Source organism: Protomyctophum parallelum (assembly GCF_964188405.1).
Source record: "Protomyctophum parallelum genome assembly, chromosome: 2".
Lineage (NCBI taxonomy): Eukaryota > Metazoa > Chordata > Actinopteri > Myctophiformes > Myctophidae > Protomyctophum > Protomyctophum parallelum.
In genome coordinates this window covers 35,674,674-35,692,669 of record NC_139699.1, presented here as the reverse complement: position 1 = coordinate 35,692,669, position 17,996 = coordinate 35,674,674, and the positions used below count along the sequence as shown (strand labels likewise).

At 42.6% G+C, this 17,996-nt stretch overlaps 2 protein-coding genes across 2 annotated transcripts in view; both read right to left on the bottom strand.

Annotated features, from left to right (window-relative positions):
• The window catches only part of fam189a1 (family with sequence similarity 189 member A1), a gene marked incomplete at both ends in the record, with an annotated part of 129,800 nt that overhangs the window by 104,690 nt on the left and 7,114 nt on the right, over positions 1–17,996 (bottom strand). The gene's annotated exons all lie outside the window — the stretch shown is intronic.
• Positions 1,788–3,335, bottom strand: LOC310876819 (E3 ubiquitin-protein ligase RNF185-like; the record flags this gene model as incomplete). The annotated part of the gene is made up of 2 exons (XM_083790473.1): positions 1,788–1,801; positions 2,795–3,335. 2 exons carry the CDS (start codon positions 3,333–3,335, stop codon positions 1,788–1,790), a joined length of 555 nt encoding a protein of 184 aa, XP_083646599.1.

Below are 17,996 nucleotides of genomic sequence, written 5' to 3'. Positions count from 1 at the left end.
GCCACGGACAAAGCCAACTCTTGATGTGACAAATCATGACAATAAACACAATGTTTTAGGGCCGATTAAATAATTAGTAAGAAAAACAAAACAAAAAGTGTACCCTGCCTTTTTTTCTTCTTACTAATCTCCCCAAAACATTGTGTTTATTGTCATGATTTGTCACAACAAGAGTTGGCTTTGTCCACGGCGTAAACATCTTTAAAAGTTTAAATAAATACTTTTTGAAACGTCTATGGGGAAAATGAACGGGAATTTCCTGGGCCGGGGGCGGGACTGCGACGCAGTGAAGCACTATTTAAGGGCTAAGTGAACTTCAATTTAATAACATCACATTGCAGGCAGTGACAGTAACAGTACTGTAGCCTACAGTGTACCTGTTAATGTTTTTATTGTTGATTATTGCTATTGTTGATGATTCTACAGCGTGAGACTTATACAATGAAATACTCGCCTAATGCCATGGAGGTTCCATGTTTTAAGTCACGGATGCTAGTTTTCATATCGTCAATATATGAACGTTGGCTAAAAGCTTGTGTTTAATCCATGTGGGATCTTGTTTACTACTTGGTGAGACTACAGCGCTTGCCAGCACCATAACAAATGTCATGGCAGCGTGGCTGCTACAAATCTTCCTCTTCAAAATAAGAGCCATTTGTAATTAGTCAACACTAGCATTATTTCTACTTTCTACTAGACATTAGATAGATAGTAGATAGACATTCGTGGCAATAACGTGAGATAATGCTGCCTGCTGCTCACGCTAAGAGGCAGAACTTGCAAAGTGCGAACAAGTACTGTGACTGTGATTGTGATGATCTGACAGCTGGAAGGCCGGGACCCTGGAGTCCCGGGCCGTACCCCCAGCTCCCCCTGACGGACAGTGCCCGAGTTCAGTGTTAAATATGAACATCAGTGATAATGATGTATTCAAGGCATTCATAGTAGGATGTTACTTCTTATTAAATTAGGTTTTGGTCACTAGTAGTGCTACTGAGAAAAGTGCGTCCCTGTCCCTGGATATACTACACAGGTGAATAACACACGCACGCACGCACACACACACACACACACACACACACACACACACACACACCTTTTCTTCTCTTTGTGGATCATGGAATTTCTGGACACCAAAATTATGTACAGCTCTCTATTGTGAGCAAAGGTGTATGACCTGTCCTTCTGGAAGACGCGGTGCAGAAGGTGTTGCTCAGCCAGCGGTTGGTCTTTGTGTCAAACACTGGTGTTGTTGTCCTGGGCACCGCACACCCGAGAGACAGCTGTCTCCTCGGTATCTCCTGTCTCGCACGGCTCGCAATGCATTTTCAATGGGAGTCACGTGGTTTGACGAAACATCTTTGTCCCGATGATGGTGGCAGTGGCAGACTGACATATTGAAACAGGTGCTGAAGTGCCTCTGGTGTTAATTAAAGGCCAGGCCAACTGTGGTGGTGTCCAGCTTAGGTCCTACTGGACACCTTTGTATATTTCAAAGATATATAGTAGCCTACAATACATGACATTCACAAAGAGGGTAAATGGCCGGCCTCACATCCGGAACAGTCAAAGGATCCTTATAGGCCTTCAGTGACAGTCAGCAGAAACAGGCCACAATAAAGACATGAGGCCATCATCATCATAATTTTTCGACCGCGGTCGAGATCATGGATTTCACAATGCCACGCCAGACTTTCCGGTCCTTCATTTCCATCCCCAGTTCCTGCTTACAGGGACACAGACTGTCAAACAAACTACGGCGGAGCACAATATTTGTCTGATCAGCCTCACAGGTCACAAACTGGACAGATGGCGTGAGATGTCCATGAAGCCACACTGTTATTGGACTCCAACTTGTTTGATGCTGATTAAAAAATGTTACAAAAATTCAACAAATCCAACACGCAAATTCAACAATCGACAAATGTGCATGAAAACGAAGATAAAATCAACAAAAGAAAAGATAAAGCAAAAACTTTGGCAGTCAAATCAAAAGAAAGGTTACTGTATAATAAATAATATAAGATATAAGGTGCTGGTGCTCCTGTAACTCACCTGCACATATACATAGCAAGGCTCAGTCCGCAGCTGGGCCGCAGCTGGCTCAGGTCAAAGCAGAAAATGCAAAAAAAAAAAAGTGCATCTCTGCCATTGATGCGTGTGTTTGTGTGTGTTAGGTTGCGCACAGGTGGTGAAAAACAACCATGCTGTTTTCATGCTCAGATCCAGCCAGCCACCCACACACATACTGTAGCTCCGTAAGGGAGTGGTTGCACCACTCAAAAAATAGATTCTGCCCCAAATTGTATGAAGGCAATTACAGGCAAGCGGCAGGGAGTACCAAAAACCCTGTTTGATGGTCATTGTCACATGACTCACGAGAATATTTGTACCTCAAATGGTAAAGAAATCACATTTCTACAACACTGACGTTTTTAGAATCTTTGACGGCACCTAAGGGTGGAAGTGAAAGACATTTCGGCTCGGTGTGGTTGGAGGTTCGTCATTGGCCTACTGGGAGTGTGGGTGAAAAGTTTCTATGGCCCTCTCTGACTGTAGCAGCAGTTCAGGGAATCCCAGACTTTTTCAAGCTTCGGAAAGGCGGTCCCAGAACCTTTCCCTGTGCACCTCCAGGTTCCCTGACTCAACGAACTTCAGTTCAGGAAGCCTTTCCAAACGAGGAGAGCTTCTGAGTTTGTATTGGCCTATCGGTCTGAGCTTCACATCGCTTTCACCTGGCTCAACCGGAATAGCAGTCAAGTTAAATATAAAAGGCATACCAAAACAAACAAACTAACACACAGGGTAAGGCGAGACAGAAACTGTTCAATCTTCATGTGTTGAGGTGTCCCAGGGACAGACGGGGGTCTTCCATTATGTATGTTGACATATGTCCCATTAGGAAATGGGACATTTGTCCAAATGTGTCCAAATGACATTTGGAATACACCGTGTCCAAAGCCAAAGACTGGAATTCCTCCCCGATTCTCTGGCTCAGGCCTCTGTCCTTGTGGTCGTGGAGGTGTTCTGTCTCTTGGGTCCTGCTGGCCTTTACTTCCCCGTCCATATAAAGGTATAACTTTGTCTCTACTGATGCCGGCTTTGCACACTGGACACAGCTGTCTGTATGGTCTAGTCTCCAACCACTGATGAATGCAAGGCCAGCAGAAAAGGTGTCCACAGAGGCTGATCACTGCATCCTTAGCAGTGTCCAGGCATATGTTGCATTCGAAAGCACTGTCCTGATTGTCCCCATTACCCTCAGTTGAGGTGCTGGACTTAGGGTTTGGGCTCTCACTGGCCGTAGAGCCAGAGGCTGGAGAGGTATTCGCCATTTAGATCGACAGACGGTGGAGTAATACCGTTGACCCCTTTCTTCTTCAAAATATGTGGTTTAGAATGCTGAATACGTCTGGCTTCAAAGCTAGCTAGCTAGAGTTATATTTTCTCATATGAACAGGTTGAAGAATACTGTGCGCCATACCCCCTTATATTGCAATTGTGACATCACACAAATATTGGCCAATCCGTGAAGCTGATGGGCTGGGTTGAGAAGATCATCCCCTAATATGGCGTGTAGAGCATTTTGAATATGCCTTTCCCTTGAGTATTCATCATTACAAACTGAGTTTCAATTTCAAACCTAGGGATTGACAAAACAAATTACTTACTAAGTTATGTGTTGACATGTAATGCGTGTGTGTGTGCATGCGTGCGTGCGTGCGTGCGTGTGTGTGTACGTCGGCTGGAAGTGTCAAGTTAATGTATATCGGAGGAGACACATGCTTGTCCAACACCCTCCCTGTAGGACTTAGCAGTGACAGGAAACAAGTGTGAGGAAAATGTTGGATTTCGAATAATAATAATAATAATAAGGAGGAAGGAATATGGAAACACACAAGCAAATGGTGTATGACTACAGTAAACACACTGTCAATGTATAAGTAGTCCCACAAATTATTATAGATTAGTTTGGGGAAAAGCAGTACTCAATGTTGGCTGCACGTTAAAAAAGCCATAACCAATACATAATATTGGCCTGAGGTTGTTGTAATTTCTCTCTTATTGATCCAAACACAAGCAAGATCCCATCACCGTAAGTTATTTTAAGCAATATAAAGTTCAATTTCGTTTTAAAAGGTAAACATACCTAACGGCCAATGTGCGCAGACATACACACTGACACAGAGGTCTGAATCAAACAAGGTTAATGTTACTAAATACTAAAAAGATTATCCTTGTAAATTATAAATTGTAATCCAAAAAGCAGGAACCACAGAGGAGACTTTGCGTGATATATTGCTATGTATACAGAACTATGTCTGTCATTTTACTATGGTGAAAAAACCTCTACCACCTGCATCCATCATTCAACATCCAGATTGACTTGTCTTACTTTAACAAAGTCAATAATGCAGGCACATCCCAGTCTCTCATACCTGACGAAGACCGGTTATTTTTGTACACGTATTTTTGTTCAGCACCATTAGAATCATTTTGAGATGTGCATGCTTCCATCTTGGACTTTGCATCCAGTCTCTCACCCGGCCGGGTACTGGACAAACGATAACAGTAGTACATAGGTCTGCAACACTGGCCCTCAGCTCCAATGTTTCCATCCTACTTGATCTTCACCAGGAACATGATGCTTTACTTAATTGTCCTACTTGCACGAGCCATTTCAGCTGCATTCTCGTAATGTCGTTGCTCATTTCACACATTTTCATGTAACTAACTAACTCTGAGAGTGTATAAATGGAACTTGATTTGATACGATTTGACTCACATGTACATACACAAACACATGTATATATCTATCTATCTATATCCCCACTCCCCTTCGGTGAATCTCTTACAGTAATTACAACAGTTGTGTTCTTGTGAAGCACTTTTGTACTTATAGTTCAAGATTTTATGAATATATCCATTTGGCCAAAGAAAGGAGTCATAGCCTCATGCATCACCACACCACAGTAGTCTCCGTGCCCACAAGCACCCAGTTTGTCAGTGTAGAGACGATGCCATCCTGGATTTTATCTACATAGTGCGTCTTCACAAACAAGCTACACACACATAAACCTACTATCGATAGCTAACATTGGACAGGGAGGCACTAGACACTTGAAGTAGCTGGGCTGCCATTTCTGTTAGATTTTTGTGTCTGACATCACAGAGGTTACACAGAGGCCTGTTGAAGGCCTGCTGTGTAACCTGCTGTGTAATCTCTACATGGAGATACCAAGTAACCATGGAAGTAAAATCCCGACGACAGTCCTCTTGTGAAGGGCAAGAGTCGCCATGCACGTTTGTGATCTCAGTTTCATTGCATTATATCTAGATTGAGTTTAAAGAAAAGGTTTGCTTGCTGCTCACAAGACACCTGTCTAAATACCACACCAGTGGGGAAAAACCTATTCTGTGCAACCTCAATGGCAACCTCAACTGAACTAGAGGGAGGGAGGGAGAGAGGGAGAGAGAGCGTGTGGGGAATGATAGAGACAGACACATAAGGCAGGAATGATTTATGCTAATGAAAGGGGTCCTGTGAAAGGGGTCCTGTCACACTGTCTTGCGCTCTCTTTCTCTCCAACAAACACACAAACGCATCATCCAACATAACATGTCTCCTCTATTTGAAAAACATTTCACATTCTTTACAGGGCGTGAACACGGGAGATGCGTGTCAATAATTTGTAGCAATAAGAGCCGAGCAATTGAGGATTTGAGCCGCGGGGCATTGATGTCTCATGCACACACAGGAGGTGCAATATGTGGCTATCTTTCCTTCCATGCTGATGTCCAGGAACAGAAAAACAAACCAATACAGGAATGGGTTTAGATGGCACAATACTCCTTATATATGTTTATGTTCGTAACATCACTAGCTCTTGTTTATACTTATCATTGGTTCAATATTATGAAACCCACACCACTTCAACTTCAAAAATAGCAAAAAAGTATCAGAATCGTATTGTGTCATATTAGGAGCTTAAGATCCGCTATTTTCGTTTGACACTGTAGTACGTATGATGAAGGCATTCATTTACAAAAAAAAAGTATAAAATGTAAAACATCATCATCATCATAATTTTTCGTCCGCGGTCGAGATCGTGGATTTCACAATATTACGCCAGACTTCCCGGTCCTTCATTGCCATCCCCAGTTCCTGCTTACTGATGCCTGTGTCCCTAGCGATGACATCAGGGAACGACAGTTTTCTACCTCTGGTCTGCTTTGAGGCAGGACTCCAGAGAAGGGAAGATATAACCTCAGCTCTGTAGCAGTGGCCGGCAAACTGTGTTCTTCTGGATCGGACTAGTGAAGAAACACGGGGAAGGTTGCCGTATATTAGATTAGTCGATGGGTGCCTCTTTGCGCTCTCATCAGAAGGCGGGTGTAAGTGCCATCCAACCGATTCTCTTGTTTCTCGTGTCCATGTCTCGGAGCCATAGAGTAGAATCGGCTCAACGGTAGTCCTAAATATTTTTTACTTTGAACCTCTTACTAAGCTGGGATGACCAGATCTTATGCATGTCATTGCAGGCTGACCAGGCCATACCCTTCCTAGTATGAAAGTCCTTTTGGGAATAAGATATATATGAACCCAAATACTTGTAGTCATCACAGGAGTGTTGTTAAGTGTTTTTATAATGTGGTTATTGTTGGATTTGCATATATTTGCGTATTCAGTTTTCGTCTCGTTGAGATAAAGACCAACACAGTTGGAGGCCTGCATACTGTATGTAAAACATATGGATACAAGGTTCCTGCCCGACAGCAACGATATGCCGAGTGAGGAAGGCAGGACTGTGCTAGCCCTTTGTGTCTAGGATAAAGCCTGGGCTGTCAGTCACTGCTCCTCGCCATCTCTCTTCTCTCAATTCCTTTTTTTAAACATCCCTGTCCCTATAAAAATGCACACACTTCAACATCAGCTGCGGATGGGATTTATTCGTCGGTGTTAGGGCAAGGAATAGAACCCAAGGCGTTGCTCAATCACTCCTGACAATATTGTTTTTATTTTACCATGCCTTCTGTTCGCCACAGCTACTGTACAGCAGACAGAAATGCAGCTCCAGGGCTGTTCTTCTGACACAGTAGAACGGATAACATCTATGTCGACTGTACAATGTAATGTGCAAGTCCTTAGTTGTGGCTTATTTGCCGTCATGCGGCCATAGAAGCTGAGAACAACACAGACACACACGCACAAAAATACATGCTGCGTGATATTTGGCCATGCTTCAACACCTTTCATCAATTCTGATGCAGTCTACCGTACCCTGTACCTGCATAACATGTCCTACTCTCACTGTATGTCCTAACTGGAACATACAGTAGCAGGGTGATATGAGCAAAAATAAATTCACCAATATAAAATTGGAGGTTGATAAAATGGGAGAGAGGATATAATGTAAGTTGCTAGATTTAGATGATTAGATAACTGTGAAGCAGGGCTGTGTTTCTAACACATGCATTCACGCATGCGTGCACACACACACACACACACACACACACACACACACACACACACACACACACACACACACACACACACACACACACACGCACACGCACACGCACAATTATTTTGTCCACAATAATCCTGATGAAATGTTCATATCGTCCCATAGTCACATCCATCTACTCTATTACATCTTCTCTCTATCATATGCATCTCTCTCTCTCCCCTGACACACTCGAACAGTGAATTGTTTTGGTCTTCCAGTCACCGCTAATGAGAATGAGCCAGAACGGGTGAAGGCCAGCTCATTACACCAGAGTAGTGGAATTGACTGCATATAAACAATGTCTCTCTTCCTCCATGAAACTCTCTCCGTCTACCTGACACTTTATTATCCCTCGTCCACTCTCTCTTTATTATCTTTATTATCCCTCGTCCACTCTCTCGCTCCTTAACTCGTTCCACACAACAACACTTATCCAAAAATCTGTACAAGCTGCGGCCTCTCTCTTCTTATGCCCCTTGTTTAATCTCCCCTTGCACGCACGCACGCATGTGCCCCCCCCCCCCCCCCCCCCGCACACACACACACACACACACACACACACACACACACACACACACACACACACACACACACACACACACACACACACACACACACACACACACACACACACACACACACACACACACACACACACACCCCTGACTACAAGAAGCCATAGCAACGGTCTCTGGTTGCCACAGCAACCAACCGTGACAGCCTCCCATGCAATTAAAGTCAACAATGAAGCAGAACAGCAGTGTTTCTGTTTTCTCTGTTATCATTTAGCATCAGATCACCTGCGTTTTAATTCCCTCTGGCTTCTTTTAGCGAGACAGAAACAATCTCTAAAGAGAAAATACCAGCACTCACGGAACATTCGTTTTACGGCACTTATAATTCTTTAAAGAGTTGGCATGGTACGCTGCAGAGCAGCACAACGTACGCGTTTTGGCCGCGTACATCTAGTGTGCGTCTGAGCATAGACATGTTAACGCCCCGCCTGCCTCTGATTGGCCTACCGACACTGCCCGTCTTGACTGTCCACTGAGGTGGATATTATAGCTATGCTGGATAGTCTGATCTCTGCTGCGAGGTGATGGAAAATAATAGTATACGGTATCGGTATCGGTATACGGTATAGGTATGATACAAGACAACTGCCTGTAACTTGTACGTTTTATTTTTGTAAAAGAGGCAAACTAATATTGTTTATGCTGTTTGCTTTGATGGAATAATTGATTGAACATGTACGCCGTAATATGATTTGTTTTGGGTGTGTTCTAAATAAAGTGTTTGTGTTGATTATTGTGTAATGTATTTGTATGTGTAAACGTTAAACATTATTGTCTCTTTTCCCTTCACCTTTATCCTTTTTAGTATAATAGTATTAGTTTACTATAATTAGATTAATACACGATAATCAACACTAACACTTTATTTAGAAGTACACACCCAAATCAAATTATAGTACATCATACACGTGTGTTCAATCAATTATTCAATAAAATCAAACGGCATAAAGAATATTAGTTTGGCTCTTCTACAAAAATAAAACGTACAAGTTAGTTACAAGGCTGCATTCTGTTGCGCGTGCCAAGCTGTCGTTCTCTTGTATTATTTCCCACCACGGAGTAACCTCGCACAGTCAAGACGGACAGTGTCGGTAGGCCAATCAGAGGCAGGCGAGGCGTTACCATGCCTATGCTCAGACACACACTAGATATACGTTTCGGCCCTCAAGCCTTCATCAGCGTTGGATACTACAAACAGGATGTGTCACATTATATAGTCTCCCTAGTTGAGACAACTTCCTCTGTCCCACATAGACATGCATGACTTCACAGCCACCAGTACCAAAAGTGCAAATATTCAACCATAGACACATAATAATAGGCATCAGAGTCATTGAATGAATATATGTACATAATGTCAGAATCTAGAGTCCTTTGTCCTTTGTTCTTTTAGCGAGAAAAATCAGGGAAAATCTACTTTGGTCTCGACCTTTCTTTATCCCAGCAACAAACTCTCGCGAGATTTGAGAGGAGTCCGGGAAGAGTCTGGGGCTCTGGCCCCATATTTAAGATGAGAATATGTGAATATTATAACGTGAATTCAAATGAATGGACATATTAAAACAGTTTCTTTGCTTTATAATCTAAATAACATGTCACGCAGGCTGCCTGTGTTGGAAATAGTCCCATGATTTTTTATTGAGCCGACAAATAAGCCACTTCCGTGATCCGAAGCACAGCCAAAGAGCAAAGCGGGCTAAGATCGTCCATACCGCCCCGTTCACTTTGCATTGGACTCAGTTTCCCAGAAGTCCTTGCAATCCGGCGGTTGGTTGATTTCCATTTACGTCATCATAAAGTGTCGGCCTCGTCACCAGGTCCGCAACAAAGCGGCTATTTCTTTTAAGTTATTAAAAACATAAACACATAAAACAAATAGCGAGTTTAGTGTATTAAGCAGGGAAAAACAATGGAATAAATGTTGTGTATGGCGGGTTATGCAGTCAAACTTAAGTGAAATAAAATGTGTGCTTAATAATATAACTGTCTTAGACTCTTGGTTGATGGGGTCTGATTTGGGAATTGGGAATCATGACATTTGCCATATAATGCTCTCAATGGTCCTCCACATTACATCGTCAGTGTTGTTGTCAGCCTGGGAGAGGTCGGGGAGGAGCAAACCATGCCTACGTAGGAGACCATTTGTAGGATTTGTAGTCCATTGGGCCTCTAGTGGCTCCAATGAAGTTCGGGAAGCTATTTTGACGTCTCTCCGTTTGTCCGCTGCTAATCTCACAAACCACTGGAGCAATCAGCGCCAGGTTCCCTGTGCAAACCGCCAGGAGACCAAGGAAGTAGGCGACCTCCACTCCACTTTCACTGGAGCCTCTAACCTACCAGATCAGATTAGACTTTGGTTAGAATGAGGTTCAGAATGAGGTTCAGAATCCAACACATTTCTGCCTCACTTTCACACTTGTCGAAAGAGTCTGTGTACTGTATAATGATAGATGGATCATAATGGGGTGAAATACAAATGATTGGAAATTGATCAGACTTTATAGCCAGCCTCTGAAGAGTTTTTGTTTAGTTTTTGGCCATGTGGAATTCACCTTCACATGTCAGTGGCAACAATGCAGCTTATTCAGTCCCATTGTCACACTAAAAGCCTGATTTGCCCTCGCATTTGCAGTTGCGTGCCAGAGTTGTACAGTGAAAATAGCAGATTTACAAGCTCACAATGCATTGTATCATTGTTACTTTCAGATTCACCTTTGAATTATATTATAGTTTATTGGTGGTGGCTGTGAGGCTGGCAATAGGCAAAATGCATGCAAATTCACTAATTCAGTTAAGTGGCAAATTAAGCAAATGGTGTGCAGCATGTCTTTATTTAAGCTAAAATAATTATGTTAATGTTGCAAGCAAAGGAACCACTGTTCAAAATGAAATACTCATTCTAATTGGAGGCTGCAATTTATACATTCCTATAGCAAAATAAATGCATCACACCAGCTCCTACCATACCTTTATCTGTGGCTTAATGTAGTCTGCTCATAAATATCCATCATATGGCTATGGAGTCAATCCAAAAAGAAATAAATCATATTTTCTGGCACATTATAATATAGGAGAAGGGGATTTTTTTTTGCATGACTGTGTCAGTTAATGGGCTTAGTCTTTCTACTACTGGGAGGGACAGAGCAGCTATAGAAGCAGATAGAGCTCCCTTTGGACTCACACCAACTCAACTCAACTCCAACTTCCTCAGGAGTCATAGAGAATTAAACATTGAACCCTAGAGAGACTTACTAAATCGGACCAGAGTATTTGCCATTTATACTTCATCAAGGCATCAAATGAACAAGTTGTACCTTTAATGACTTTAAATCTGGCATGTTTGTTACTACTGTATGTTTTGTTACTAAAAAATCACACCCGTGTGAACTCCCCCCCCTCTCTCTCGCTCTCTCTCTCTCATTAGCAGGCAACAGTGCCCCTACTGGTACTCATTATATGATGCTCATAGGTGAATGTCACATACATACGTAGGTGAACGTCACATACGTAGGTGAACACGGACAAAGCTGTTCCTTGGAGTGGTTGCACCACTCAAACATATAATGTGTGTGGGTAAATAACTATGTGAACTGACATTCACTACGCCTACACCTGAATATAGAAAACGTATTCAAAAACAGTGGGTGGAATCCACTCCCAGTGTATTAACAGTTTGACGGCTGCGAATTGTTTAATCCAGGGTTCCACAGTGCGTAATACGACATTCCCGCTATTTGTTTAATGCGTTTAATTCGCTGTTTTAAAATAATTAAAAAGAAACAGCGGATTTATCCGGGACCTGATGACGAGGCCGCGTTATGATGACGAAACCGGAAATCAAGTCATCATCTGGGCTGCTAGGGCTTCTGGGAAATTGAGCTCAATGTAAGTGGACGGGGGGTTTGTTTGGACAACAATGGCTACGTTTACATGAGCAGTTAAATCCCCTTTTCATTCCGAATAGAAGTTCAATCCTATTAAACGTTGTTATGTAAACACCTATACAAAAACTTACATCAGAATGAAAACGCTCGATGCGATCTAAAAACCATTCCGATGTCACTGGCCGGATTACTCCGATGTTCAATGCGATTGAAATAAAATTGGACTCATGTATACACTGCTTCGGATGTAAAATGAGCATGCTCATTTCCATTGCGCTCCAACTCCAAGGCGCTCATAAGCCTCATATCCAAGGCGCGCCGAGGAGTTTGCACATAGAGCGCGTTATTTCGTGCATTTTGTGTGTGTGTGTGTGTGTGTGTGTGTTCAACGGTCTCTCTCTCACACTCTCTCTCTCTCTCTCAAAAATAACGAGCAACCCGATACAATAATAATCAGTGTGTTGCGTGCCCTGGCCGTGCTGTAGATAATAAAGTAGGCTACACATAAAAACGAGATGATCACCTTCCCAGCGGAGAAGGGGAGCCGCAGCACGTGGGGAAAAAAAGACGGTAAACATAATATGTCCGTCCCCAAGCAGCAGCCTCAAAACTACTGCGGAATGAAATGATGGGATTTCAAAGTGTCGTCTTTCGTCTGAAAGTCACAATGAATGAACTGCCTATATTTTATGTGTCCAACAGATGGCGTAGTTTCACGTGAATTAACATGTATCATGTCTTCTATCACTTCTCCATATAAACACTCATTCGGAATGACCATTTCCCATGTAAACTCACGGCAAAAAACATTACATCGGATGTATTTTATTCAGAATTATTTATTCGGAATGATCACCCTTCATGTAAACGTAGCCAATGCCTCATAGAGGCGGACCCTGTACCGCATTGTAATGGCCGCTGGTGTGGATGATCATAACATGCCGACGGACCATTCTTCGCCGGATTTTCACGGATCAAAAGCCCAAAAACTGCGTATGCTCTAAAGGTAATAAAACAATCTTGGCAGCGTAGAATATTTGATTAAATAGCGGGTAACGGCGTAACGTGTGTTTCGCAGTAGAACTGAAAAAGCCTGAGAGTGACTAAAACAAGAACACTGGGGTCTGACTAGCTAGTCAATAATGAGTGATAATAAGAACTTCATCTACTTCCTTTCGTCAGGCTTGAATGAGCAAAGTAATCAGACACAATAGGTACAGACTGTACCTACTGTACCGTACAGTATAGTAGAGCAGAGGCAGAACAGGGAAGACAAGACAAAGCACGCAACTATATACACAGGTGGCTAGATATAACTCAAGGGACAAGTGTATAAGCACTGCAAATCTAGAACGGGCGTTCACATTCATAAAACATGAGTCCCAACAAAATATTTCGTTTTTTCATTGAAAGGTGTTCTAGATTTCATAGCCAGAAATAGGTGGAAAGTTGCACAATTAGTATGCCCATTCCTAGACTTGCATTTACATACGAACCTCTGGCCATGAAGGACAAAGAATACATTCTCAAAGTAAAACGCGAACTGCAGGAATCGAACTGGGCTCTGTTGGAAATGACGCACTGTCACAGGCACTCGTTGGATGGCAATTTTGGTGTATGTGTGCGAATTAAGCGGACTCTGTGTGCAAGGGGCTTAACACTTCTAAATCCACGGCTGACAGCAGACATTCAGAGACGTGCACTCCAGGGACATAACCAGGCAGTGTGCCCAATCGAGCTAAGTGTGGAGAGAGAGAGAGAGACAGAGAGAGACAGACAGAGACAGAGACAGAGACAGAGACAGAGACAGAGACAGAGAGATGGGGGAGTGGGGCCATTAACCAAACTGCAACGTACAGTAGTGGAGGACAGATGATCAGAGCTGGAATGTCAACCTTCAGGGAGTAGGACCTTCATGCTGCACGGAGACAGATGCCTCCTCATCTTCACAGCCCTTTGAGGGCATCACTCACATGTTTCTGCCCTTTTCACTGTAAATCCTCTCCTCCTCTCCTCAGTGATCACGTTTTATGAGTCACAGCAGTGTCCGTCCTCTACTAAAACGGTCTGTTGAACTGTGCCAATTTTCAGGCGCTAATTCTATTTTTCTTCTGGGTTTCAAAAGTAGGTTCAATGCAGATCAAGCTAAATGAATGTGAATTAATTATTGAAAAAAGGTAGAAAAACAAATCAAAAATTGGCTATGAGAAGTGATTTATTTTCAGTGATTTATTCATTTATTGCTATTGTTCTGATTAAAAAAACCATGTAGTAATAATATAAAGCAGACTTAAATTGGATGATTTCAATGATGATTTTCAGCAAACATTCATTGAATCCAGTCGATCTGTGAAAGGTTTGGGTTTGTCTCTCATCTAAACCTGTGAGAGGGAGCTTCAGTATGTACTGTACAGATTGAACAGTGACATAAGGCCCTATGTAGACTGGATTCATAAATTGATTGATATTACATTTTTATGATGTAATTTTCTCATTACGACATCATACATGCAGTGTCACACGCTGGTTTAGATTATTTTCTTTTTCTTTTTTGTTTTACATTTCTTTTCAAATTCGTTTTTAATGTGGGTTGGTTTACTCGTTTAGCTTAGTTTGTATTTTCGTTTAAAGCCTCCATTCTAGTTTAGTTTTTATTAGTATTAGTCTCAGTGGCGTGATAAAGAAAAACACATTAAAAATGTTGAATATTTTCACAATTCTGGGCTTAAAACACAGCTAAATGGTTCATGTATGAAATTCTAACAAACTCATGATAGTTTTGTAAACATATGTCAGACACTATACTACTAGACAATGTAGGTTGATTCCCATGAGGCCAAAGGGAATCCAACCTAAGCAGAATGGATGGAGTGGTCCTAGTCAACACTGTAAAATCACCTGAGAGAGTAAGAAACGGATCCATTTGTACAGAGAATTCAACTAACACACCTTGGAAAGCATGAGTGTCTATTTCAAACAAAGTGTTTTTTGACTGGGGGGTCATATTTTGACAGCAGGAATTGCCTGTCATAATTTGACCCCCCTGTATTAGGATGTTGATATTCATTAATCAGCCAACACTCCCCACTGACAGGTAGTACCCCCCCATAGAGGACGTATAGGGTCATACTCCTCCCAGACAACACTTGGACACCTTGGAAAGCATGTGTGTCTATTTCGAATTGCCTGTCATAATTTGACCCCCCAGTATCAGGATGTATTAGGATGTATTAGGATGTTGATATTCATTCATCAGCCAACACTCCCCACTACCTGTCAGTGGTAGTGTTTGAAATAGACACTCATGCTTTCCAAGAGTCAAGAGTTGGTGTGCAGGTGGTTTAAACAAAAGTGACATTTTAAGTTAAGTTTCAAGCATATTTTGATTATCACGATAATATCCTGGTACATATCGTGGCACATATTATATTATAGAGCCGTTAGCCAACCCAGGGCAAAGCCAGGAGGGGAAAAAAAGAGTACCACCTATACATGCTGCGGCGCGACAGCTTGGCTAACAACACTGCAGAGCTCAAGAACCTGATGTTGGTTAGGAATTTGTGGAGGGCAGCGATCCAGGAATCCCGAGTTGGTGTTGGCTAGAGACCTCACTCTCGCAGCAACTTACATAGATTGTGCATTACACAAAAAAGACTAAAACATGTTCACGTCGTCCCATCCCTATTCACTACACTATTGGATCTTCGCTACACACACACACACACACACACACACACACACACACACACACACACACACACACACACACACACACACACACACAGTGCGCAACACACAACACAGTTGTTAATCACAGTACAATAGGAGCTTCCAGTCAGCAGGCATTTCCATTGATCAGCTCTAGTCGGCAGCAGGGAGGGACAACACGCCGCTTTGTTCCAACAGGAAGTAGTTACAACTCAATAGCAGGGTTAGGATGCCAGCCAAATGCATCAATAAAGCTTTGTCTGTCTGTCAGTGTGTATGTTTGTATGTCTGTCCACATGGGGGACAATATTAGGCCCTCACATTCTGCCAGCGTAATGGTAGCCAAAAGCATGTTCCAGTATGCCATGTATAGCTTCTTTGTTTTTATAGCCTGGGTAAATATACACACTATAACAGCAGTAGGCAGAAGGAGGAAGTGGCTGTCACTTCAGAGAGTGGGTGTCACTCTATTCAGTCCAAATAACAGTTGAATCCACATCTTAAAGCCTCCCTTTTCCTACTGAGGATTCACTTGAATCCTCAGTATTTTTGAATGAATATGGGTTCGCCCAAAATGCAAACACAGGTACAATGTGTGTGTGTGTGTGTGTGTGTGTGTGTGTGTGTGTGTGTGTGTGTGTGTGTGTGTGTCAGGTACAATGTGTGTGTGTGTGTGTGTGTGTGTGTGTGTGTGCGTGCGTGCGTGTATGAAATGTGTAATTCTGTAATTGTGTTTGTTTGGATTTCAATGCACTCTCTCTCCTATAATAAACCATCTAATACTCTCACAACAACAGCAACAATGTGTAGCCTCTGTTCTAACCTGTCTGCTGCTTAGGGGGTTCTCTCTGCCTATGGGTTCAGTTCAACCCTACTGGCCTTTGCTATTCAGTAGTCTGTGTGCAGACCTGCTGGCGGCCTGATCCAGGCTTTTTGTTAAGAAATGCAGCATCAAGTATTCTGTCACGCTCAGCCTCACTGTGACACACAGGCATACTAACTACACTTGCACTACAAAGATCTGGAAACAATTACAACAGGAAAATGTCTAGATAGATGCGTATAGCTGCAGCCTGCAGACACTGCACAGACCTAAGCCCAACTGTGTGTGTGCATGTGTGTGTGTTTGGGCACATGCATGTGTGCGTGAGCACATGCATGTGTGTAACAATTAACAGCAACAAACTAGGGGCGCAAAAGCACGTATCTCTGCCAGGCTGCGTTGCCTAGCCTATGCAAGTCGTGGGTGTGTGTAGTGTGAAACAGCGCACGCTGTTGAATGTGCTGTTCAGCGCACGCTGCTGAATGTCAGTACATCATCAATGTACTGACATTGATGATGCTTATTTTGTGTAAATATCAAGCACTGAGCCCCTCTTTCTACCTCCTGGTCCATTCCCACATCAGCACAGTCCATGCATAGGCTACATCTGGTCAATGTGGTCAGCAAACTCACTACATGACACAATTCACATCACAATTATTTTTAGCACTGGCTTCCACCATTCACCAGCCCCACCTCGGGTATGGACACTGATGACACGGAGGAGAGAACACGCCCACAGCGTCCCCAGCTGGAATCAAACCCAGGACCTTCTACCTGTGAGGCGACAGCACTAGTACCGACTGTGCCACCGCACCCCCATCACATGTCTACACTACAGTGGGTCTTTATGAAACAAACGCTTTGCAGATTGAAAGAGGATAATTCAAGCTTGCCCTACAGCTGCAATGTTGGTGAGTTTAACGTCGTTTAATACAAGCAAGCAGATCTGAAATTTAGATTTGGATCAATGGGCTGTTAATGGAGGGTATTGCAACTCTAGATTCAACTCATTTAAAAAAGAATAGTGTTGCAAATTGCGCTCTCACACACACACGCACGCACGCACGCACGCACGCACGCACACACACACACACACACACACACACACACACACACACACGCTGGGACTCGATTAAAAAAATTAATCTAATTAATCAGAGGCTTTGTAGTTAATTAATCTAGATTAATCGTATTTTAATCGCATATCAATATTCAACCCGAGAACAGCGAGAAACCTTTTTTTTTTATGTTTTTTGGTATCCCATTGAATCAATGAATAGTGACTACAGGATACCACTCATTTTCAACATTTTACTGTCATTAATATACCTGTTGTGGAAATAATAATAAAAGGTCACCCCATTCTGTGTTGCCTAGAACTGGAGGTCTGAAAAAAAAAATAGTAACAGTAACAAGTACATCTCAGTGACATCACAAAGCTGTACTTACTTCATATTGTTACTGTTTTTTGTCAGACCTCCAGTTCTAGGCA